At 44.0% G+C, this 24,187-nt stretch overlaps 1 protein-coding gene across 1 annotated transcript; it reads right to left on the bottom strand.

Annotated features, from left to right (window-relative positions):
* Positions 1-528: 528 nt before the first annotated feature.
* On the bottom strand, positions 529-6,522 carry LOC309442904 (solute carrier family 22 member 18-like; the record flags this gene model as incomplete). Its single annotated transcript, XM_082059237.1, has 4 exons — positions 6,291-6,522; positions 4,223-4,320; positions 1,436-1,581; positions 529-665 (listed from the first exon to the last, which is right to left on the bottom strand). The coding sequence occupies exons 1-4, from the start codon at positions 6,471-6,473 to the stop codon at positions 529-531; spliced, it is 564 nt and encodes a 187-aa protein (XP_081915363.1). The 5' UTR covers positions 6,474-6,522.
* Positions 6,523-24,187: the final 17,665 nt, after the last annotated feature.

Here is a 24,187-nt window from a genome sequence, read left to right as displayed (position 1 = left end):
AAAGCAAAGTGAGAAGTGGCAGGCACATGCTTCATCTTGCTGTGACAGGGCTAGACCTCCTCATTCTTTTCCTCCACTATCCTAGACTTACTTTCTCCTTTCCCAAGGTCTTGTTCTATATCGAGCATCCCCCAAGCACACCAGTTTCCCCATGAGTTTCACACTACTCCCGATCTCCATTTCTCAGTTGTATAGCACTGTTTCTTAAAGGCAGGGTATGCAGTGTCCACTGCTTTTCAGCACACTCAGCTCCAAAAAGAAGACAACCAGGAGACAGACTCCATTTCTCACTTCAGCTTGTTTTTAAATCCATTCAAGTAGACAGAAGATGAGATTTTCAACAAAGTCTCCTTAAAAACAGTGAGAATCATTCTTTGTAGCAGTACGGAAAGCAAAACATTGAGTTCTGCTATGATCCTCTACTGCCACCAGCAGTAAGATATCACCAAAAGCTAAAGAGGAGGCAAAATACCCCTTAGCAGCTCCCTCAAGGGTTGCAACAAGGCCAACACCGAACAAGTGGACCACTCACCCAAATTTGGTGGAAAGAACACCTCCCAGGGCAGAGCCAATGATGATGCCTATTCCAAAGCAAAGACCCAGCTTCCCCAAAGCATCAGCACGTTGGGAAGGTGTAGTCAGGTCGGTAATAACCTTCTGAGCACCTGCAGTGAAAATAAAAATCCTTTGAAAAAAGCTCACCACAGGATCTGAGCAGTGGGTATACAAATTTTTAGGCCACAGAAACAGTGCCTGCCACAAAACAGTCCTTGCAACCCCAGGACAAACACTCGTGCACACTGCTGAATATAATTGGTTCAGCTTGTCAGTTGTAGGAGACAGAACCACTCAAACAACCCACTCCACAAGTGGCAAGAAGAAGCTTAAGACCCAGCCAACTTGATTCCTCTTGCACGAGTTACATGGACTTCTAGTAGCTAAAGGTTGTTTATGGTTTTTACCAGAAACATCTAGGAAAGAGCAAATAAAGCAGAACAGCTTGGTGGGCAATGGAAGGTATTTTTGTAATTGCATTTCATTTTGACCAATATGCCTATTTTGCCAGGTGAAAGGGAAAAGCTCTCCTACAAAATAACCTGTTTGCAAGAAGGCAGATGAGAAGATTGGGATAGCACTGTTGCCAGCAAGTGATCGTGATCTGTGTCTAGATGGCAAAGTACAAGCAATTTGCTCAAGATCATACAAGAGGATGGACCTGGGACTACAGGCTACTAGTCCTGCTTTCCTGCTCCTTTCCATAACCAACACACCTGCAGTTACATGTTCTCAATCTTTCATCCTTGATGACCATCAAATGTTCCTCCTGCCTTCCTTCATGCTGTTGAACCTGTTGACTTGCAGCAACTTGAGCAAGAAGAGAGGAATCAGACAATAAAAGCAATTTGGAAAGCCACTCAGCCCTGACCAACCTTACCTGGTAGCCCATGCATGAACACTGATGGCAGCCTGGAGAGGAAAAGGAGGGGGATGCTGGTGGAGATGGACATGAGCAAGAAGAAGGCACTTCCAGATGCACAGGAGAGAATTAAGGCTGCTCGGGCGCCAAATTGATCTGCAAACCTGGTACAGAAATGGTACAAAGTTGTCAGAAGTGGGACTGTGCATGTCATTCCAAGCATGATGCACCCAGATGGACAGAGCTGCACAGCCATCTCACTCTCCTTTATCCAGCATGGGAAGCACTGGTCAGATTCTCGGAATTGCTCAGTTCTCACAAGAGGACTAAAGATCCAGAGGACCTCAGCTCCCTGGGTCTGAGCACTGGACAACCTCTTTCCATTGCTAACTACCAGAAATACAAAACTTTGCCTTGAAAAAAAAAAAAAAGAAAAAAAAAAGGAAGTCGAAACAAGGCCCCCAGAACTGGAAGCTTTGCCTGGAGGAAGAGAGCAAGGACCAGTGCTGAAGCACCAGCTGCCCAGCCAGGAACACAGGCACAGACACTTCAGTGTTACATGGGAATGCACCAACAGCTGCCACTGCTCAGCCCATTTCCAGATCCCTTGTAAGCACAAAATAATACATGTTTGTTTCGGTCTCCTTCGCTGGCATTTCAGTGTTTTATCTCAGAGCTGCTAAAGACCAGGCAGAGGCATTTACAGCAGCTCAGCTCAGTAACCCATTCAATATTATCACTTCAGAGCACATAACACCCTCAAACTTTACTTTGTGACTCAGAGTTGGTTCAGACTAGGGAATCAAGCTGGCTAACTTTTTAGTCTAGGTTCACTATCAATTGAAATTATTCCAATGTTTTTCCAGAGGATGTCAAAAGCAATGTTTGTCATTCAGCACCACTTAAAAGAAAATAAGTAGATAGCTTTCTATTTAGGTTCAATAAACACTTCACAATAGTGACTCAAATTTGCTTCTATTTGAGGTAAAAAATTCAAAACAGTCAGATGACGTTTTGATTCAGGTTTTATTCAATTCCAAGATACTTAAAAAACTTAAGTTACACAAAGTCAGCACCACAGAAAGGGTTCTAAGTAATTTGGTTTAAGATGACTGTAAACTAGGCCTCAGATAAAGTTTTTCACTCTAATTTCTCTTTCCTTCTGTTTACTGAAGTTGCATATTACAGTTAGCAGATGACTGTTACCTTGCATAGCAATTAGTTGTGCTTACACTAAAAGAAACAACCAAAAAAAAAAGCAAAGACTGGTCTACAAATCTAAGCATAAGTAATAAAAGGGGTTAGTGTTGAGGAGGAAGTATAGATCAAAGCTTTTCTGTTTACATGAACATCAGGAAAGTTTATATTAACTGTTTGTAACCTAAAGACCATGATTCACTAGATAGTCCAAGGCTTTTTTGGTTTTGTTCCTTAAGAATAAGTTCAGTGCTTCATATTCTCACAACTGTTTAGCAACATCAGGCAAGAAGAACAAGAAAAACTGACCTAGGCTACACATTTTTCTCTCTCTTATCACCCTCCTTCCCATTTTCTCTTTATCTCCCTTCAAGGTGAGATCAAGGCAGCCTCACACCTAGAAAAATCCTTTTTATTTCAAACCTACATTGCAAATTTTGGCTTCAATCTGGCAATATGCACCTTCAGTCCTGTCTACACCAATGGGAGTCCAGGCCCAGATGGATTCTGGTTTGCTATTTTCCTTCCCTTCGGCATCACTTCTGGACATTAGTGAATTACATGCATAGAAGAAAACCAGATTTCAGATGGCACCAGGTCCAGAACAGATACATTACTCTAGTTTTGTATATTAATGGAAAGAGCATTCAATTTGGGCCTTCTGCACCATTTCCATTTTTAGGAATGCATTTACTTCCAAGCCTCACTGGAGAATTTATTGTTACTGTTACTAATTTTAAAACCTGTGTTATGGTAGAGTCCAAGTGCTTTTAGAGATCAGATCCTTGAAGAGCTATACCCCATGTACCAGGGGATCTTGTAAAGCTCACAATCTAAATCAAACAGAATGGTAAATGCCATCCAGGGAAACTGAGGCACATACCAGCTCCATATGTGTTTATTTCTTTGTTGATCAGTACCAAGACTAAGAAGAAAGGCTAGCCTTTCTCAGCTTCATTTTAGTTTCTTATCACTGGATTACATAGCCCTGCCATTTTTTTTTTGGGGGGGGGTGGCTGTTTACATTTCATTAGCAACAAAAGTGTGTGTTCCATGAGGTACAGAGGCAGAAAGCCTGAGTCTTTTCCACTCTTTTCTTATTTTGATAGATGAGCTTATAGATGCATAATTTCTTAAAGATTCATGCAAGTCTAGCTTTGTACTAAACACATACAGATACAGTGAGATTCAGCTGTAGAAATAACACGACCCTCGATTATTTTCTTTGACAGCTCTACTTAACATCAATAAATACCCTACTTTTTTGGTTTCCCAGTCACAAGACATTTATAAGGTTACACATGGCTGTAAAAAATTTGCAGGATTAAGCTGTTAGGACCTTGGGCTCCAAAGACCCTGATGGTGCAAGCCCATTCCCAGTACATTGTTACACTTAAATGTGTGTCATTAAAACATAGCTAAGTTACTATAAAGGCTGCTTCTATGTTGTGGTATTTCTATGTATAGTATTTATTTTCCCTTTGCACATTTAGGAAAACTTCAACATTTCAACAGAACCACAAACCAGAACTATTTGATAGTTTTACTAAAGTATAAAAATGCCTGGCCTTTTTCAGCTATGAAAAGGGTCATGAGAATTGTTCTCACCTTCCGAAAATCGGACCTCCCACAAGCTGGAAGACACCAAAGGTTGTCTGAAGGTAGCCAAACCCCACTGAATCCAAACCTAGGCTCTTTGCCAAGTACTAAAAAAGAAATAAAACAAAACAAAACAGGTCATAGGAAATGAAGTATGCTATATTTTTGAATAAAGAGCTTAATGTCTGTGTGGAGGAGACTACAGCTCAACAAAGCACTTCCTTCAATTCCCCATACCTAGAGATGAAATCTTCATTGGGTCAGACACTGGGTGCTTAATAAAGACCAAACCCCTCCATCCCACACCATCCGCTAAGGAAGATGAATGGAAGAAATCAATTTTGTACAAGGTGACAAATCTGAACTGCCCTTTACCTTTGCAGTCCAATCCAATATCCTGCTACTGCTAGGGGGAATGAGATACCTGGGGTAGCCCGAGCACCACTCAGAAGGTGACTGTGGTAAGGTCTTGGAGCTGTTGTTTAATTGAGCAAGCTGGAATCAATGCAAGCACAATATCAGCCTTTATGTATAATCTGGATTATACAGCCACAACTGGAGCTTGTAAAAAACCACCATTGCACACTCTGAAGATCCACAGTCCTCTGAGGTTTTTTTATTTAAAAATTGTACACTCAAGGGACAGCTATTTCTGATTCACATTTTTGTTTTGTGCTGTCTGCTAAGAGTTGTTTAAAACTCTCAGCCAAATTCAGCTCTCAGGAGGTGTGGAGGTGCCCTAATCTTGCCTGCTTTCCTAGTGCATGATCTGCACCCAGGTCCCCAGATCACCTGTAATCAATTAGTGATCAAATACACCAATCTCCCATAAACAAACTTTCAGCTTACAGGCTGAGGGCACATGGACTGATTTAGCCCCCAGGGTAAGGAGCAGTTTGCCTCTGGAGGCAGAAAACCAGTAGAGACAACTCCCAGAAGGCAGGGGCTTATCAGAGACAGGGGTCAATGTGTATCACAGATCCATGAGCTCACAAGAGCAGCAAAGCTGCCTGGCAAAAAATAACCTGGGAGTGTTGGTCAACAGTCAGCTGAACATGAGCCAGCAGTGTGTCCAGGTGGCCAAGAAGGCCAACAGCATCCTGGCTTGTGTCAAAAATAGTGTGACCAGCAGGACTAAGGCAGTGATCATCCCCCTGTACTTGGCACTGGCAAAACCCCAGCTGAAATACTGTGTTAAGTTTTGGGCCCCTCACTACAAGAAAGACATTGAGGTGCTGGAGAGAGTTCAGAGAAGGGCAAGCTGGTGAGGGGTCTGGAGCACAAGCCTTGTGAGCAGCAGCTGAGGGAACTGGGGCTCTTGAATCCGGAGAAAAGGAGGCTGAGGGGAGACCTTATTGCTCTCTACAACTACCTGAAAGGAGGTTCTAATAAGGTGTGTGTTGGTCTCTTTTCCCATGTAACAAGTGATAGGAGGAAAGCAAATGACCTCAAATTTCACCAGAGGAAGTTTAGATTGGATATTAGAAAAAATTTATTCACTGAAAGTGTTATAAAGCACTGGAACAGTCTGCCAGGGGGAGTGGCTGAGTCACCATCCCTGGAGGTATTAAAAAGACATGTAGACATGGTACTTAGAGACATGGTTTAGTGGTGGGCTTGGCACCGTCAAGTTAATGATTGGACTCTATGATCAGAAAGGTTGTTTCCAACCTAAATGGTTCCATGACACCAGACAAGAGTCCAATAAGTGAGAAGCAACAATTCCCATGCACAGCTGGTTTATTATGTCCTTATTAAACCCACCTCTGATCTGAAATCCCTCATTTCTGCTGCCTGCTTGTTGGATCACTCTCCCACCACCAGCAAGATGACACAAACTACAACATCTTCAGCCCAGGCCATCAGGCCAAGAAAGGGCTCTAGGTGCTACTGCAGTACAAATAACAATCCAGCTTTTACTGCCTGGGAACACCCTGAACACAGTCATAGCTTGCGGGCTAGGCAGGAGTACACTTTCCCCTCTCCTGCTAGAAACTCTGTTTTGACTTTGCTGGAAAGCGACATAGATTGGCATTGAATGCAAGACATGCTGTGAAGCAGGACAACCCATACTCACAGGCATGACTCCAAACTGCATGAAGAGGAAGGTCAGCTCTAGAGTTGCAATCAGGTAGGCAATACGGATAGCTTGTTTCCTGTTGATCTCTCCCAAGCGGCCGCTCTCACCCAGAGTCTTGCTCCTCATTCCTGAGGCTTCTTCCTCACCTCCAGAGATGGCTTTTGCATCCATAGTGCTCATGGAGTGACTTACTGCAGGACGACAGGTTGGAAGACGACACAAATGTGCTTTGTAGTCGGGAACACGGAGCACAGGCAAGGTGCAGAAGCTGTGCAAACAGTTCAAACCTTACAGTGTGAAAGGTGCTGAGTCAGTGTGTCAGGGATTTCCGTTTTCTTCTGTATTTTCTCCTCCCTTTTGCTTACTTGCCAGGCAGGATCAAAGGTAACTATGCATCAAGCCATGGATCTCATTCTTCAGCCTCGCCTCAGGTGGGGTCATTGCTTCAAGAATCATCACAGCAAAGACAGGCTTGAGAATCCCAGCATGAGCGAAAGTGGACATTGCCCCAAACAAGAGCACGTGACAAACTCTTCAACTCTTTTAACTGTTTCATTTCTTTCACTTTTATTGCCCCTAGTGGCTTGGAAAAAAATGACTGGTTTAATTCTTCATGAAAGACACTTTGATTTTGTTTTTGGAGGTTGCAAGTGAAGCTTATAACAGAACAGCTATTTCCAAGTCCTCACGCTTCTAGTAGATGTATACAGATCCTGAATCAAGCATAGGCCTTACACACAGTTAGAACTGTTCTCATCCACACCTCTAGCTAAGCCCTTTTCCTTCACTTACCAGGTGCTGCAAATTTATAGAGGCCAAGCTAGCAAATGTTCACATGTGACTCCACTCAAGACTACAAATTACCAGCCAATGCAAAAAACATTAAAAAAAAAAAAAAAGGAAGAAAAAAAAAAGTAGTATTAAATCCATATAAATCATGAGACTGATTACAGACTGGGGAATTAAATAAACAAGACTCATTTGTTCTTTGGGGGTTTTGCTAGTTTGTTTGCTTGCTTGTTTACTTAGGATTTTATTTGTTTGCCTGCTTGCTTGTTTGCTTGGGGGTTTATTTCTTTGTTTTCTTACTTGTTGAATCCTGGAAGTCTGGTTGAGCATTGTCTTTAAAATAAAGAGAAAAATAAAGAAAAGATGTTAATGCCCTGATTTTGTAGAATCACAGGACTTTGAGTAGGATGGGACCTCAGGAGATCTCATCCACCCTCCTGCTTGAACACATCAGCTCGGTTGTGGCTTTTTCTAGACGAGCTTTGAAAATCTCTTAAGAAAAAGAGATTTTCCCCCCTCCTTAAATAGCTGAGAAATAAGTTTTTCCTAATGTCCAGTCTGAATTTCTCAAGCTGTGGCTTGTGGCTGTTGTCCCTCATGGTGTCAGCTGCCACTACCAAGAAGAATCTGCAGCATCTCTGCAGTTGCCCTTCAAGTAGATGCAGGCTTCTGTTAGATCACCCCAGCCTCCATTTTGCCAGGCTGAACAAGCCTAATGCTGTGGAGGGGTTGCGGTTAGATGGAGACTTGTTACTAAACCAGCCAGGAATTTCAAGGCCAACTCAGAGCAGTAAACAGGACCTGCTGTGAGAGAGAAGCAGCTCCGCAATAACAAGGCCCCAACGTGGTGCAAATCAACGGACCTATCAGCAGTGAGACTTCAGCGCGTGGACAGCTCGTGAACATAGATGATATCCAATTAGCGAACGCATGCTTGGAGCGTGGACGCGTGATCAGAGAATAGTTGCATATATAAGGGGGCTTGTTTCTGTAATAAATGGCTCTAGCGTGATTCACATTGAATCAGAGTGCAGAGTCCTTTATTCACTCCAACAGAATGCCTTCCACCTCTCTCAAAGATTAGGTACTCTAGACCCCTGACCTTCTTGGTAGCCCTCCACTAGGTCCAATCCAATTTGTCCACAACTTTCTTGAACTGGGGGGCCCAATGCTGGGTCAGCCTCATTACCACCAAGCAAGAAGGAATAAAAACTTCCCTGGACATCCTGGACATGTTCCTTGTCAAATGGCCCATAATATGGTTTGCCCTACTCCTGATGATCATGCACCATTGGCTCACACAGCATCACCATCACTCATGGTCTTCATGGAAGGGTTGCTACGTGTCCAGCTGGTCCTCAGCTGGCATTGATGCAGGTGGATATTCTGCCGCAGGCTTGGGGAAAATTGTCACCCCTTTCAACTTGTTGAAAACCTTGAGGTTTTGGTTGATCCAGCTCTCATATTTCATGCCTCAGCCTGAGGCTCTGTCATTGACCATGTCAGCCAGTCCCTCTAATTTAGTAACACCTCTGTTCAGAAGTGGAGGCTTGACTCACTGTGAAGGCCGACACAGGCAATACAATTACAGGGACACACACAGACATTTGCTGGCTTGGATCCCAAGTGGCTGTCAGGGCTTCCACGTTTCCAACCAAGCCCAGGGAGAGGGAACTGTAAGATCTCCGGACATACCTTTTTATTTAGCACATGTCACCACAGAGCCCCAAGATTTGGTGAAGGCTGCCAGGCTCTATCTCCTGGTGAAGGAGGGGGAAAACCAAAGGTTTAATGTTTCACCAGGGGCAGGTACAGTGTCACTGGATGCTGGACAGAAACAACCTTTCTCAAACTCAGCCAGAGCATGAGTAAAAAAAGCACCTTTAAAGAATGACTTTCCTATAGAGATACAAGCACTCAAACAGACCCAACTCACAACACCATAGAAGTTGTATTTGTTACCGAAGAAGGAAGATTACCCAGCGTGTATCCTAATTTAGCAAAAGATCAGTGCTCAACATTAGGTTCATCTCAGCACAAAACAATGGATTTGCCTACACTTTGGATGTCCTGCACCAACATTGTCACTCCCTGGTTTGCGCTGGATAGGCACAATGTACAAATTACCAGCATTGAATAGAAGAGTAAAATTAATGACTGAACTCTGTTTATGGAGGTTTTGAGACAACCAAAAAAGCAACTAATGCAAATGCAATGTAAAACACTGCTTACGGGAAACTTTGCTGACTTGGACTTGAAAAGCGTCAATATTTTGACTGGTGAGTTTGTCTCAGCAGCAACTGAAAACAGATTCCAGCAAGGCGACTGACAGAAGCAATGACATGCACCAAATATGAGCCTCGTCCTGCCCAGGGCATACAATGCAGACAGCTAACCAGCCACATGCTCTCACTCAGACTTACATTCTTTTTACTGGCATTGACAAGGGAAATAGAGGGTTTTGTGGTTGTTTGTTTTGTTTGTTTGTTTGTTTAAAAAAAGTTTAATTTTCAGTTTGTGGGGCAAAAGATACAGTTCTGAGAACTGGTGACCTAAACTCGGTGCCTGGTGTGATAGCAACCTGTGGGAACGAACTAAGATCACCAGTGTCATGCATAAGTGGGTACCTCTTGATGAGCACACCAGATGAGACAGCAAGTAAGCAAATGCATTGGCCAAACTCAGCGATCCTGTTTTAGCACTCGTCTCTTTGGGCAGGATTATTTATCTCCCCATCCCTTTTCTTTGGCACTGATGGGTCTAGGGGAAGAGGGTGGCAGTCTTAAGCCACCTTTACAAGCCATGAGCAAAGCCAGGTCCGTGTTGCCCTGGCCCCAAGGATGCAGGGATGAGCTGTATTCTCCAAACTCAGCCAAGACATTGGCAGCCCTGAATTATCACAGTGTCCTCCCGCAAGGTCTTCTGCACAGGAACTTGGACTTTCTTGACTTTCAGCACCTGATTTTTTAAGTCTTGCCCCATGAATTAGTCTAAGGGCTAAATGTGGCAGCATGAGCACCAATGGTGCACACAGCCAGTGTGACCAACTCCAGGTATACCCTCCTCCTCCCCTGAGAAGCCTGTCTGAAAATGTCTGCAGGAGCCAAAGTATGATTGAGATTAACTCTGTTTCCAACTACGCCATGCTGAGCACTGCATTTGTAGCCATCCAGCTAGGGGATGTTTCATCTCCATCTGTAGTGACAATGCACCATTAATGACAGATGGCATAGGCTGGGATTGCATTTTTATTTAAGGGCTGCTTCTGGCTCAGTTATGGACTATACCATGGGTAGCACTCGGTCACTGACAAGTCATCTTTAAAAAAATAAAGATTAATTTAAAAACTGGGGAGGAATAGGTTATGAATAGGAAATGAATTTTCTTGGGTAGGATAAATAAACTTTAAATGGACAGATATTCCAGGGAGACTTCAGTGAAAGCAAGCAAGGAGACAAATGTCTTGTGATGAAACTGCAGATTAGGCCATTAGCTATGCATTAAGCCTTGACACTTATTCTCGACATTTTTCAAGTATTTATAGTTGCCTTCCCTGGTATATCTTTCCTGAGGCCTATTTATCTGGTGATCTCTGGAAAAACAGAGTGGGAAACCTGAGAACATCTTTTAAAAAAAAATGCATAAAGACTTACTGTTTATGTTACTTGGGCAGAAATCTTTTGTTAAATCACTGGAAATGGGAACCAAGGGCAGCTCAAAGTGCACGTGCCTTCGGAGGGGAAATCCACCCACAGCAATACCAGCAGTTGAAAATGTTGGTTGAAAAAGGATAAATTGTGGGGAAGTAAAATCCAAATCCTTTTCTCAACCTGCATTTTTTCACAAAGGAAGCTTGATATGATGCATAGCAACATGAGGTACTCTGAGTGGGATTCACCTGTCTTCAGAAGGTCAAAACAAGCTTCACAGCCTCAAAAGAGCCTTGAGGAAGGACAGAAGTGCAGACGTGCTGCCCAGTGAGAAAGGGGATTTCTCAGGTCTCAAATCCCATGTAAGTGCAAGCTGGCTGGTCTCTCCAGCTACACAGAAAAAACAGTGGGATGAACCAAATCCTGCTCCAGCACAGATCACACATACATCCCTGCCTTTTGGGGTACGCACCCATACCTGTGGCAAGCACAAGAGCTGGCTGGGAATGCCATGGTAGGGGATTGCTGCCTCTTGGATTCCAGCAAAGTTTATTTTCTCCTTGCAAAGAGAAACTGCATTTCTATGGGCTGTGTGCTGAGGGGTGCCAGGAGGACCTGACCCAAGGGGACATCAGATATGAGATGAATAGTTATGAGCACACCTTCCCCACCTTGTGACAGCATCATGAGGCCACCACACCGAAACCAGCGAGGCATGCAGATATTTGGGCAAGGAGAGACACAAAAACCTTTTATGGAGACACAGCCCTCAGGGAGTCATCATCCCGGTGATGTTTCTTAAGCTCTGTAATACAAGAGAGGAAAGAGAAGAAATATCCCGAAGCGATTCCCCAACAGCGGGAATGCTGAATTGCTGTAATGAGGGAAACCGCTCACAGCAGCCATGGTCAGCGGGAGCCGTCAAACGTGCAGGATCTGGCCCGATCCCTCTCTTCCCCTGACCCCGACACTGAGGGAACTGGTTTAATTTGTAGTCTGGTGAAAGATTTACACATTTAAGCAAATAAGAGCATAGATGGCCTGGTATTGCCAAAATTAAGTCACATATTTGTTAACTGATTTATTCCTTTGTCTAATTGTGTTCATGAAAAAAGCATCTCACTAATGAATGGAAAAAGACTCCACATGGCCAGCAAAAAAAAAAAAAAAAAAAAAAAAAAAAGTTTAATTTACAAAATAGCACAGTCTTCAGGGATTTTCATAAAAACTACAGAGACAGTCCAAATCGGCAATGAAATCAGAATCCCGGTGGCTGCTGAACTCTTTTGGCTCTTTCTATGTGTGTATTAAATTGCAAAAAGCAATTATTTATAATTTGTTTTTATAAAAATGTTGCTGCACTTATCCTGCCTGGCAAATCATTTTGTGAAATGGAAAAGGCTATTGTTCATTCTTTTGGTAAAGTCTTTGTTACTTAGCATATTAAACTGCAAATCAAATTTTAGCTGAAATATGACTGGTTATTATTAACTTTTTAATGGTAAAGCCCCAAAGCTCCATCTAATAGTGAGGCCCTGCTTGGTGCCCTGCAAACACAAAAAAAGGTGGAGAATCAGACAAGGGAAAATAATTAGATCCTCCTTGTCTTGGAGATGGGACCTTAACAGACAGAAGGGTTTAATGACTTGCCTGAAATCACAGGAAGTCTGTGGAAGAGCTTGGAGTCAGTCTCCATCATCCTTTGGAAGCCAGTCCCATCGTTTAACCACAGGGCAGTTTCTCCTCTCTAATATTCTGGAAAAATTAAACCAAATGAGAACATTTCTGAATGCTGGAATTTGACAACAAAATATGCAGATGGGGCAGAGACTGTGTCAATTGTAAAAAGAGTTTTGGAAAAATTCTGTGGTCTGAATTCAGGAGAATTACACTAAGAATAACATGACCTAATAGGAAGAAAAAGCTCAGTTCTTTGTACCCCTCCAGTCTCATCGGCTCCAGCAGGACCTCACCAGGACTGAGTGGCACCTTGATTAGGATACATTTCAGCTCAGCCAGAGGACTCCTCTCCAGAGTCATCTCCCAGGTGCTGCTGTGGCCATACCCACGTCTACCCCAAAATCTCTCCTGGGCAAGCAGAAACCCCTCAAGTTTCAATGAGCTGCAGTGGAGAAGGGCTGCTGGGCTGCTCAAAGAGTAGCTCCGACCTTTTCCTTCAAGCAAAGACATCAAAAGACAGAAAATGCCATCAGCCTCTAGCGGTCTGCTATGCTAGGGCATTGAAGAATCGGCAAGAAAAAAATTACTCTTCCCTTAGTGAAAGCCCAGATCTGCTGGGTGAGCTCTCACCTGGGCAAGGGATGATCTTCTCCAGACTTGCCATTCTTCCTAATGCTCAAGCTACACTTGTTTTAAGCAAGCATGACATGGCCATCCATTAAGGAAACTGTGATTAAAGGATTGGTTATACCATCTGCTGCTGAGCAGGGTCCAGGCAAACCCATACACACTAATAAGTGATGGTGACAGCCCAGAAGTGATGGATACTTTTGCCGCCTCTGTGGTTGTGTGTTCAGCTTACTGGCATTTTGGCATGACTGACTTTCAGACAACTTGCTGCTGGATAATTGATGAAGCCCTGGGCTCCAAGATACACAGAGTGCATTGGAAGTCCAAGTTTTATAGCCAAAGAATATGTTAGACGTAACAAAAACAGATACACACAAATAAAGCCCCATACTTAGCCTGCAATATTGCAGGCTATATGCAATATTTCATTCAGCTGGTATTATACAGCCACCTTCTGGAATCACAGCAATGTCTGGAACGCAAAAGCTGTTTATCATTTCAATAACGTTTAAGCCATTATAATTTATATGAGAATTGTAACTGATTTGGGCTGTATGGAGCTTGTTGTTGTGGTTTGCTGTAGGAATGCTGCAGATTTCCTCTGCACACATCACATTCTGCACACAATGGGAGCCCCAGACATTTTCAGCTTGTCTCAAGCCTCCTGCATTTACCAAAACATTTTCCTGTGTCAGAATCAAACAATTGCCTGATTTATAAGTCTTAAGCATTCAGGAGACCACCAGCAACACAATGTAACAAAAATCTCTCTGTTGGTTAGCCTTCCAAAGCAGCTATACAGAGCACAAACAAAATACGGATGTGTATTCAGTGTTTCTGCTCATGTATGTTTCTGCATAAAGCAATTGGAGAGGGCAAAGCACGCATCTGTAAAATCCTGCACATCCTGGGCACAGCTTTCCCACACAGAGAAAACAGATATAACTGTGTTACATCTGGAGACAAATCCTTATCTGCTCAGGGCCAGAGAAGATGCGTGTCCTCTCTCAGTTTTGCTCCATTTGGCTGGCTGGTATCTCCATGTGGATTTACGAACTGTGTGGAGCCAATGTGTGATGTGGAGAAAAGGGGACAGCTGACCTCATGTCCATCTGGCTCCATCCATTATGTGGGTGGAGGACAACCCTATGTTGCAGATATTGACTGCCTATGGATGGAGGAGGTGGGATTAAGGTATCCATAGTCATACAGGGTTGAATTTATCAGCAGCTCAGAAGTGGTGAAACCGCAAATGTGTCTGGATACCTCTTGATCTATCTGGACTCCAAATGCCTTTCAAAGCCTCATCCAAGGTTTTGATTTTTTCAGTTTACGTCTTGAATTGGATTTGTACAGTCAGAGCAAATGCCCAACTTCACACTGTTGCAAGTTGGAGCAGAGTGTGTACTCTTGCCTGTCATACAACTCACTCAAGAAAAATGCTGTTTTCAAAGCTCTAGAAGATTCCAGCTCTTCGAAATATTCACTCTGCCAGTCAGCTCTGTATCCCCTGCAATGGCGATAGAGGCTGTAGCCACATCTACCTGGGCAGAACAATTACAATTTTGAGTTTACTTAGGAATACAAGAGGGATGGCAGTCCCAAGACTGCTGTTTTTCTGTTCAAACCACCAGTAGGCTTTGGAGACCCTTCACTGGTTCCTCCAGGCCTTCCCATTCCACTCTTCACTTGAATTCACCTGAGACAAAAAGAAATCAAACCTCCTTTGGCAAAGGTGTAATTTTTGTCACAGACTCCTTAGTGCTGAGGTTGTAGGGATGATCCACTAATGGCTCTTGAGTGAGATATCAGAAATCTTTGCAGGGGTTTGGGGAAATTTTTCAAGTTAAACCAGTGCTGAAAACTGAATACAACTTTAGAATGGACAGATAGATGGCAAGCGGAGAAGTTTAGAAGATGTATCCTGACAGCCAGTCTACTCTGTCATATCAGTAAGTCCCAGTTCAAATACATCTGAAATTTTGCTGTTGAGGTTAGCCACCTCCAGCCACCTCCAGCACAGTACCATTCACTAGTCCTCTTTACATTTCAGTCTCTACAGACATGGCATTTCTTCAGAGTAAAGGATGAAGGTGCATTCCTAACATGTTGCAGGTACAACCGACACACACATAAAACTACAAACCTACTAAATTTTGTCTTCTAAGCACTCTCTCAAAAGCTCATTCTTCACAATAATTCTTCGGAATTATTTTGGAGCAACATCAGGAGCTATGAACAAAATTTGCCTCTCTGTAAAGAATCAGGTCAAACTTTGCGCACTGTTAGGATCCAACTCTGGTGTCAAAAGCCATTTAAAGTAGGACATGAGTGGCACACAAGTTTTCCTAAGAAAAAATCCCAAAGAGCTATTTATTTTTTAAAAATATTTTAAAATCATTCTTAATCTTGTCCCCAAGATGATTGCAGGCTCACAACCCCCCTGATTCTTTGACATCGAGCAAAGGTATTACCACTTGCCATGGACTTGCCGCCAGAGAAAGACAGAGACCCAGACCCTTCTGCAAGGAAGAGCAAAAGCATTTATGCTCTGGAAAGAGCACAAAGAGGGATTTAGTGCTTCCAAACATGTCAAAGGATAAGAGTTTGCCAGCCCAAACTGGAGCTGGCTGCTGCTCATGGGAAGGCTGGATGATGGCTGTGATCAGGATGCACTAAACATTTTCTGTTGCAATATTTGGTTTTGAGACTTATTGTTTTGATATTGCTGACTAATTCTAAGCTATTCCTAAGGCCAAAGGCAAGGCTGGCATAAAACAGCAATGCCTACATAGTCTTGGGCTGAAGTTGTCAGTACCATTTGGCATTCATCAATCTCTTCACACTCTATAGAGGGTAGAAATAACCCAAGGAGAGCTCACTTGGAGCACTGTTCCCTGGATCACATGTTCCATTTCTGGAACACAAAACTCCTTACATCAAAGTCTTCCTGCACTAAAACCAGGATCTGTCATCTGGCTTTTCCAGAAATCAAGCAAGTCTTGCAAATTTTCAATCCAAACTGGTTGAGAGCCAGTCCTGCCAAAGCAGCAATTGTACCAAAGCACTTTGCATATAGTTCGGGTATTTAGATTAGATATAAGGAAGAAATTCTTCACTATGAAGGTGGTGAGGCTCTGGAACAGGTTGCCCAGAGAAGTGGTAGATGCCCCATCCTGGAAGCATTCAAGGCCAGGCTGGATGGGGCTTTGAGCAACCTGGTCTAGTGGAAGGTGTGCCTGCCCATGGCGGGGGGGGGTGGAACCACATGATCTTTAAGGTCATTTCTAACCCAAACCTTTATTTGATTCTATTATTTGAAACAAACAAACAAACAAAAAAAACCACAACAAAAATGGCACACACACAAAAAAACCTCAAACAACCAAACAAAAAACAAAACCAAAAAACAACAGAAAAAGTGCTGCTAGAAAAACAGGTCTATTCCAGCTCATTTTCCTAGTGCCCTACCAGACAGCAATCGGATTACCTCTGTAAAAATGCTAGGAAGAAAATGCCCTGGCTTCCTATGTTGGCTGGGTCCTGGAGACTCCTGCTAAAACCAACACCAATTTACTCAGCAGTTCTGTCCAGGCTCTCTTCTCCTTACCTTCAAGACAAAATAATATGGATTTATTCCTTTTGTATATTGCTCAGCACAGCCAGGAGAGTGGGGGGTTATATTCCTCTGAGCCTCAGCAATTAAATCATTTGCCAAATTCAGCCAGCTCCACACAGGTGAAATTACAAACACCTCAAATCCCACCAGAGGCACTTTCAGAAACCACAGGACTGCAGAGGGGTCAAGGACCTCATTGGGAATGCAGCAGCAGGTCAGTGGAAAATCTTGCTTAACAGTTGTGATCCATGAAATGGAAAGGCTCTAGATTAAATTTGCAGGCTAGCAGGAAAAAAAAAAAGCTATTGTCCCATTTGCAAAGCAAGTGCATTTTATCTGGAAAGCAATGAGACTCCATAAACATAGCACCTCCAGATATAAATGTTTTTCCTTCCAGACCAAACTTGCTACCACTTGGCCACTGTCAGCTTAAATGATTTCACTTGGTTTATATTTCCCCTTTGAATACCAACAATGACCAGCTGACTCATTTTTACTTTGAGAAGAGCTGAAAGATCCGGGCTAGTTGGCTCTAGGCTGAAACCCTGACCCCAATTCATTGGGAATTTTGCCTCTGATTTCCATGCTGCCAGGATTAAATATTCAGGTCTTTCATCCAGCTCCTTTTACTGTTAGGAAAACATCTGCTTCAGACTAGTTCAGTCATTACAATGTTTGAGAATGTGGCTCATAGTTCACACTGGAAGAGTTTGTACCATGTCATTTTGAAATGCCTTCTACATGTGACTGCATGTGCACTGGGGGACAGTGAGATACCTGCTATCCTGAACAGCATCAGGGTGTGTCTTTAACTGCACCTTTATGAAAGGACATTGTAAGTGCGTGTAATCAGAGTATTTAGCAACATTCCTGACCATAGCCCAAGGTAGCAGGTTCTGCCAGCTTCTGTCCAAAACTCAAGAACTGACTCATTAAGAAATAGCTATGTTGGTCGATGTAATACAAACCATTAAAAAACCTATAGGCCAGTGTTAGACAAGGTCTTCCACATGCTCTGCTCTCTTAGGGAATATGGCACTTGGTTTTTCCTTGGGTCTTCATGATGATGAATACTAGTGGGATTTTTGCTGACTGCTGTAGTGGATGGCACATACGAATGCTTAAATGCTGCCCCATATATGTTATAACACGGGCTGAGCTGCCAGCAATGAGTCACAGCACTAATTGTTCCGCATGACATAAACGTGTTTATAGGGCACTGCTGGATCCAGGTACAATTAACTCCCTGCTCTGTAGGAATACATACCATATTGCGGGCAGGGCAGCCTCATTATAGTTAAACTGCTATAAAATGAACATGATGGACTCCCTCAAGGGTGCTCATCAAACCACTCCCTTTCCAGGTTCACCACTGGCTGGGTTATGTTTGGTCCACATTCAAAGCTTGCAGCAAAATTAATGCTATGAATCTAGCAGGGAGATTACAAAATGATTGATTTTCAAGATTAAGAGCAAATAAAAACTTTAGTGTTATGTCTTCACCAAGTTACTAGGCTAAAAGCAAATTTAAAGCTGCAGGCAAGAAGATAAATTAATTAAACAATGTGCCAAGAAGCCAAGGGGTGGGGAGGGGGCAGAAATAATGTCATCATGCTGCGTCATCACATGGTATCTCAACAACCCATCGCAGGGAAAAGGGGGAGCAAGCCCTGAGGGAAAGGCAAATACGAAGAGGGAATCCAACTTGGGGAATGAGAGAAGGAACAGCCAGATCCCACAGCACTGTATTACTTTGCCACCCGCTTGTAGGGAGGGAACCAGCCATAGAAAGATGTAGAGCAGTGTCATGGTTTAACCCCAGCCAGCAAGTAAGCACCACATAGCTGCTCGCTCATTCTCTCCCTGCACTGGGATGGGGGACAGAATCAGAAGAGTAAAGTGAGAAAACTTGTGGGTTGAGAGAAGAACAGTTTAATAATTGAAATTAAATAAAATAATAATAATAATAATGACAAAAGAATATAGAAAATAATTGATGCACAATGCAATTTCTCACACTTGCTGACTGATGCCCAGCCAGTGCCTGAGCAGCAGCCTCCCAGCTAACTTTTCCCCAGTTTGTACTTAGAATAACATCATATGGTATGGAATATCCCTTTGGCCAGTTTGAGTCAGCTGTCCTCGCTGTGCCCCCTCCCAGCTTCTTGTGCATCTCCAGCTTTCTCACTGGCAGGACGTGAGAACCTGAAAAGTCTTTGACTCGGTTTAAGTACTACTTAGAAAAAACTAAAACTTCAGTTTATTATCAACATTCTTATACTAAATCCAAAACACAGCACTATACCAGCTACTGGGAAGAAAATTAACTCTATCCCAGCTGAAACCAAGACATGGAGACAAAGCTCCCAGGGCTCCCCAAGGCATGATAGCCCTGCATGAAACCAGATATGTGTCACAAAGTCTGCATTCTCTACAACTGCATCTCCTCTTGGACTTCCATGGTCTGAGCTACCATTGAGCTAAGTCACTGTCCTTCATATTCGAAAAGTTGTGACAGACTGGCGAAGTTCCCAGTGACTGGAAAAGGGGAAACATAACCCCCATTTTTTTAAAAGGGAAAAAAATGAGACTCAGGGAACTACAGGATGGTCACCAAGACCATGGAGCAGATCCTCCTGGAAACTATGCAAAGACACATGGAAAACAGAGAGGTGATTTGTGACAGCCAGATGGCTTCACTAAGGGCAAATAATGTCTAACAAACTGGGTGGCCTTCTACAACAGCATTACTGCATTGATGGATAAGAGAAGAGTGACTGACGTCATCTACCTGGACTTGTGCAAAGCATTTGATCCTGTCCCACATAACATCCTTGACTCTAAAATGGAGAGACATGGATTTGACGGGTGGACCACTTGGTGAATAAGGACTTGGCTGGATGGTTGCACTCAAAGAGTTGAGGACAATGGTTTAATGTCCAGATGGAGACCAGTGAAGAGTGGTATCCCTCAAGCATCCATATTGGGACCAGTATTATTTAAGATCTCTGTCAGGGGCATGTACAGTGGGATTGAGTGCACCCTCAGCAAGTTTGTGGATGACACCAAGCTGAGTGGTATGGTTGATACTCTAGACAGAAGGGATGCCATCCAGAGGGACCTTGATGGGCTGGAGAGGTGGGCCCATGCAAACCACATGAAGTTCAACAAGGCCAAGTGCAAAGTCCTGCACCTGTGTCAGGGCAATCCCAAACACTGATAGAGGCTGGGACATGAGTGGGTTGAGAGCAACCCTGAGGAGAAGGCCTTGGGGGTATCAGTGGATGAAAAACTGAATATGACCTGACAATGTGCACTTGCAGCCCAGAAAGCTAACTCCACTCTTGTGAGACCCCACCTGGTGTACTGAATCCAGCTCTGGGGCCCCTGGCATAAGAAAGACATGGACCTGTTGGAGAGGGTCCAGAGGAGGCCAGAAAAATGACCAGAGGTCTGAAACACCTCCGCTGTGGAGAAAGACTGAGAGAGTTGGGGTTGTTCAGCCTGGAAAAGAGAAGGATCCAGGGAGACCTTATAGCAGCATTCCAGTACTTAAAGGGCACCTACAGGAAAGATGGGGAGGGACTCTTCATCAGAGACTCTAGTGATAGGATGACGGTAATGGTTTTAAACTGAAAGAAGGTAGATTTAGATTAGATATTAAGAAGAAATTCTTTACTGTGAGGGTGGTGAGACACTGGAACAGGCTGCACAGAGAAGCTGTGGATGCTCCATCTCTGCAACTGTTCAAACCCAGGCTGGATGGGGCTTTGAGCAACCTGGATTAGTAGAAGGTGTCCTAGCCCATGTCAAGGGGCTTGGAACTAGATGATCTTTAAGGCCTGTTTCAACCCAAACCATTCTATGATGGCCAAGCTACACTTGAACCCTAATTTTCACAGAATAAAGTGAATGTATTCTTCTCTCTATAAATCTTGTCAAGGAATCATATGGACTCAGAACTTGAAAAATCTAGAGGATCTTATACATACAGCTACAACATATTTTCTTACTCTAGAAGTACTCTGCACACCATGCAGATTTAAAATCTGCAAGTTTCAATATCCTTCTCTCACCTAGGCTGCAAGGGGCTGTCTGCAAGCTGGTGGTGTGGAGAGCTGTCTCCCCAGCAAACCTTACTCAGAGCTCTCTGGGAGAGCCATGAGAAAGTAGGGAGTATGTTATATTACATCCAGCCCAGCCAAGAGCTCCTGTGATGCACCGAACGGCATCTGCAGTCCCAGAGTGAAACGCAAACATCTCCAGGAGCTGGATCACGGGAGGACACGCCAAGAAGCCAGGGTGCTCCGAGGTGCGGGAAGACAACTGGCTGCGGATACACGGGCGAGAGGGAAGGGATGGTGCTGGAAACCCAGCCCTGCCGCGGGGCAAAGCCTCGTTCCCCCGGGCCGAGCGGGGCGAGCGCCCGCCTCTGCCGGGCCCAGCCGACATTAGAGGGCACCATTGCCCCGCACATCGGGGACATCCCGCGGGCAGCTCCGTCGCCACTGCGCTGCCTCAAGCCCGCCCGCCGGCCTGGGGCTAGCGGCCGGGCACGGGAACCCGGGGGCATGCTGTCCTTCTCCGTTATTTTGCAGCCAGGCTGGGCAGGCAGAGGTTGGCAAAGGGTGAGGATGCAGCGCGGCTCCCGCAGCCCCCCAGCTCCCCTGCCCGGCCCCCCGGCAGACGCGAGGGCAGCGCCGGCGGCCGGACCGACCCGCCGAGCGGTGGAGAGAAGAGGGGCAGAAACGTGCAGAAATTGAGAGGGAGGGCAAGGCCAGAGCACAAACATTTGTTTGCTGGGTCAATTTTCGGCCAGCTCGGCTGCCAGCGCAGGGGCTGCATGGGAGCAGGCAGGAATAGGTGGCCAGGGGCAGGGAGGAGGACATAAGCGTCTTCTAGTGTTCTGGTTTGGTTTTTTTTTTCATACTCATAAATTTTGTTTCCTCTAGGTGTGCACTAGCATCTATCTGAAGATACTCCTGATGCACTTACCTCTGCTCTTCAGCTTGTTTTTGGACCAGGTACCTCTTCTCTGCAAGAGTCCAGGCCATGAACCATCTCCATCAGGACCTGTGCAAGAGAAAATCCTGTTTATTTAAGAAACATGAAACCAAAAATAAAACCTGTGTAACGGCCCCTTCACCACCACCCCCCATCCCCTCCAGAAAGTAGAAATAACCTATGAAAACCTACTCCAAAAATAATATTACCATGGGTAAAGATGAAAGGCGAGGGGAATGTCAAAACAAGGAAAATGCAAACATCTCATTTAGTACAAAGACTGGCAACGAACACTACCTATGAGCATAGAGCGTGACTTTCACAGAAACAATACCAACAGAAAAGCAGGGAGTATAAAAACAAATGGAGTACTGAACTGCTACTCAAATATGACTATACAATCAGCCAAAAAGAGCCACTCTCCATGGGTACATATTGCAAGCTCACAATGCTCTTTGGTACCCGCCATTCCCAGCCTGCTTTCCAAGTTAACAGCACGGTGTCAGTAAGGCTCCCCACACCGCAGCTCATGGAGAGCATGCGACAAATGAGTCAGGCTTCCAATCAGTCATGAAGGGCCAGATGGTGAGTGGACTTCATCTAGTGAAACAACATGATGGAAAGAGCAAAAGAAGAGTGTGAAGGGAGAATGCGATGGCCCCGGGTGCACTGGCAGGTCCATCAATAGATTAGGCTAAATTCACTGCTACCTTTGTGCTACCCTAATGATGTGCAGCAGCTGGACAGCAAGACTAGCTCTTCTTTTAACAACCGAGAACAGAAAGAATAACAGTAATTTAAAAGAGGAATTTAAATGAAATAAAACATTTTCCTGAGGTGCTAGCTTTTGCATAATTTTGAGAAAAGCAATTCAAATTGAATTAAAAGTAGCAGAATCTTTTCAGGGTTCTGTTCAGACTATCTTTCCCCATTTAACCCCTGAACTAGCATGGTTTTGCCTAGCTATCAAATCTAATAATTTGACTTTTTATTACTATGTCAAAAAATGGAAAATTCTGAATGTTACACTGGCTTTAACAATTCCAAGTGTCACTTTGCTGGTGAAAAAGCCTCAATGAAAAGTTTGGGCAGTCTGTGCTAACTTGAACTTTAATTGCAATCAGTTTATTTAAGCAGGATTTGAAAGTACCACACGAAATTGCCACTGGTATAAGTGCAAAACTGCAAACCGCTTGTAATCACAAACACAGTAGAAGAGAAGTGCATGGGAGATAAAGTACCAATGTTTATTGGTGTCTCTGCTAAAGCAATTATGGAATATAACATGCTATGAAATGAAGCAGTCATATGTGGATCATACAGCATCTGAAGAATCCTGAGTTAAATATTGTTGGCTGTATAGAATAGTGGTGTATTAAAGGAACTGAGAAGGGAGCAAAGCATAAACCTTCAAGCCTCAGGAACCCAACAATAGGTTGCTTGTCTGGCAGCAGGCTGAGGACAATTCTGCAGGAGATGTTCACCCAGAGACTCTCCAAAAGATGGAGTGCTCCTCCCTGGCACCGTGTTATGGGGACCTATTCACCTCCATACACAAACATCTCACCAGGCCCTCTGTGCTGTAGAAGTTAACCTGGGGGTCTATGACAACTAGCCCTGTCAGAATGACAGCGCTGAGCCTCTCTCTTTTGTTACCTTCATGCCTTCTTATCAAATGTCCTCAGTTGCTCCTTGCTCGGTTTCCAGTGCAAGGTCCTCTCTTCCCCTGTCTGCCAAGCCATCAGACTCTGCTCTGGCTCTGACGGTCAACCTGCACTATTTCCAAACAGGAACAGTCAAATGCAATAAACCTGCATTTGCAATCCCTTTGTAAGATGCACGAGCCATAAAGGAATTTGCTTTCCCTCCCCTCACCCTTTCAAAACAGAGCAGCCATCAGGCCAGTTAAAGTAATTGTTTTTTCTGACATAAGCAGATATGACTTGGATATTTTGAGCAAAAATGTTTCATTCTTATGGGGCATTGTTCTAACCATAGCGGTAATTACTCCACTCAGTATTCTGAAGCAGGAATTTCTAAAGAAACTAATGGGCTTGGTGGTGGGAGCTCTTGGTTAAGATTTTTTGGCTCATGTTAGGCATACTGCTGGTTTAGAGGATCATAACATACCCCTCTGGCCTTAGAGTTCACGAATCCACTGAATTAAAAACATCTCTCCGTGCAGGCAGTATTTCTCCCTCAAAAGAGCTGGATGCTCTCTATCTCCACACAGAAGAGAAGCACAGACACTGCTGGAACTGGCAACTGTGAGAGGAAAGTCCCCAGTACTATCAGCACCAGCTTAAAACATCAGTGTATAAAGGGACAAAAAAACCCAACCAAACCCTAAACAAGCAAACAGACAAAAAAACCCACAACAAAACAGGTCAAAGAGATGGAGAGCACTAGCAGTGAGGAAGATGAGCTAAAAAAAAGAAGAGCCGGTAACCTCAAACTCGAGCCACTTTACCTCCCAGGTGAGCAACCCCTGAAAATACTTCCCCATTCAAACTGTAGTTCCT

The sequence above is a fragment of the Streptopelia decaocto genome (assembly GCF_964273445.1).
Source record: "Streptopelia decaocto genome assembly, chromosome: 7".
In the NCBI taxonomy this organism is placed as follows: domain Eukaryota; kingdom Metazoa; phylum Chordata; class Aves; order Columbiformes; family Columbidae; genus Streptopelia; species Streptopelia decaocto.
The sequence above is the reverse complement of the archived record's forward strand: the minus strand, read 5'-3'. Positions and strand labels throughout refer to the sequence as shown.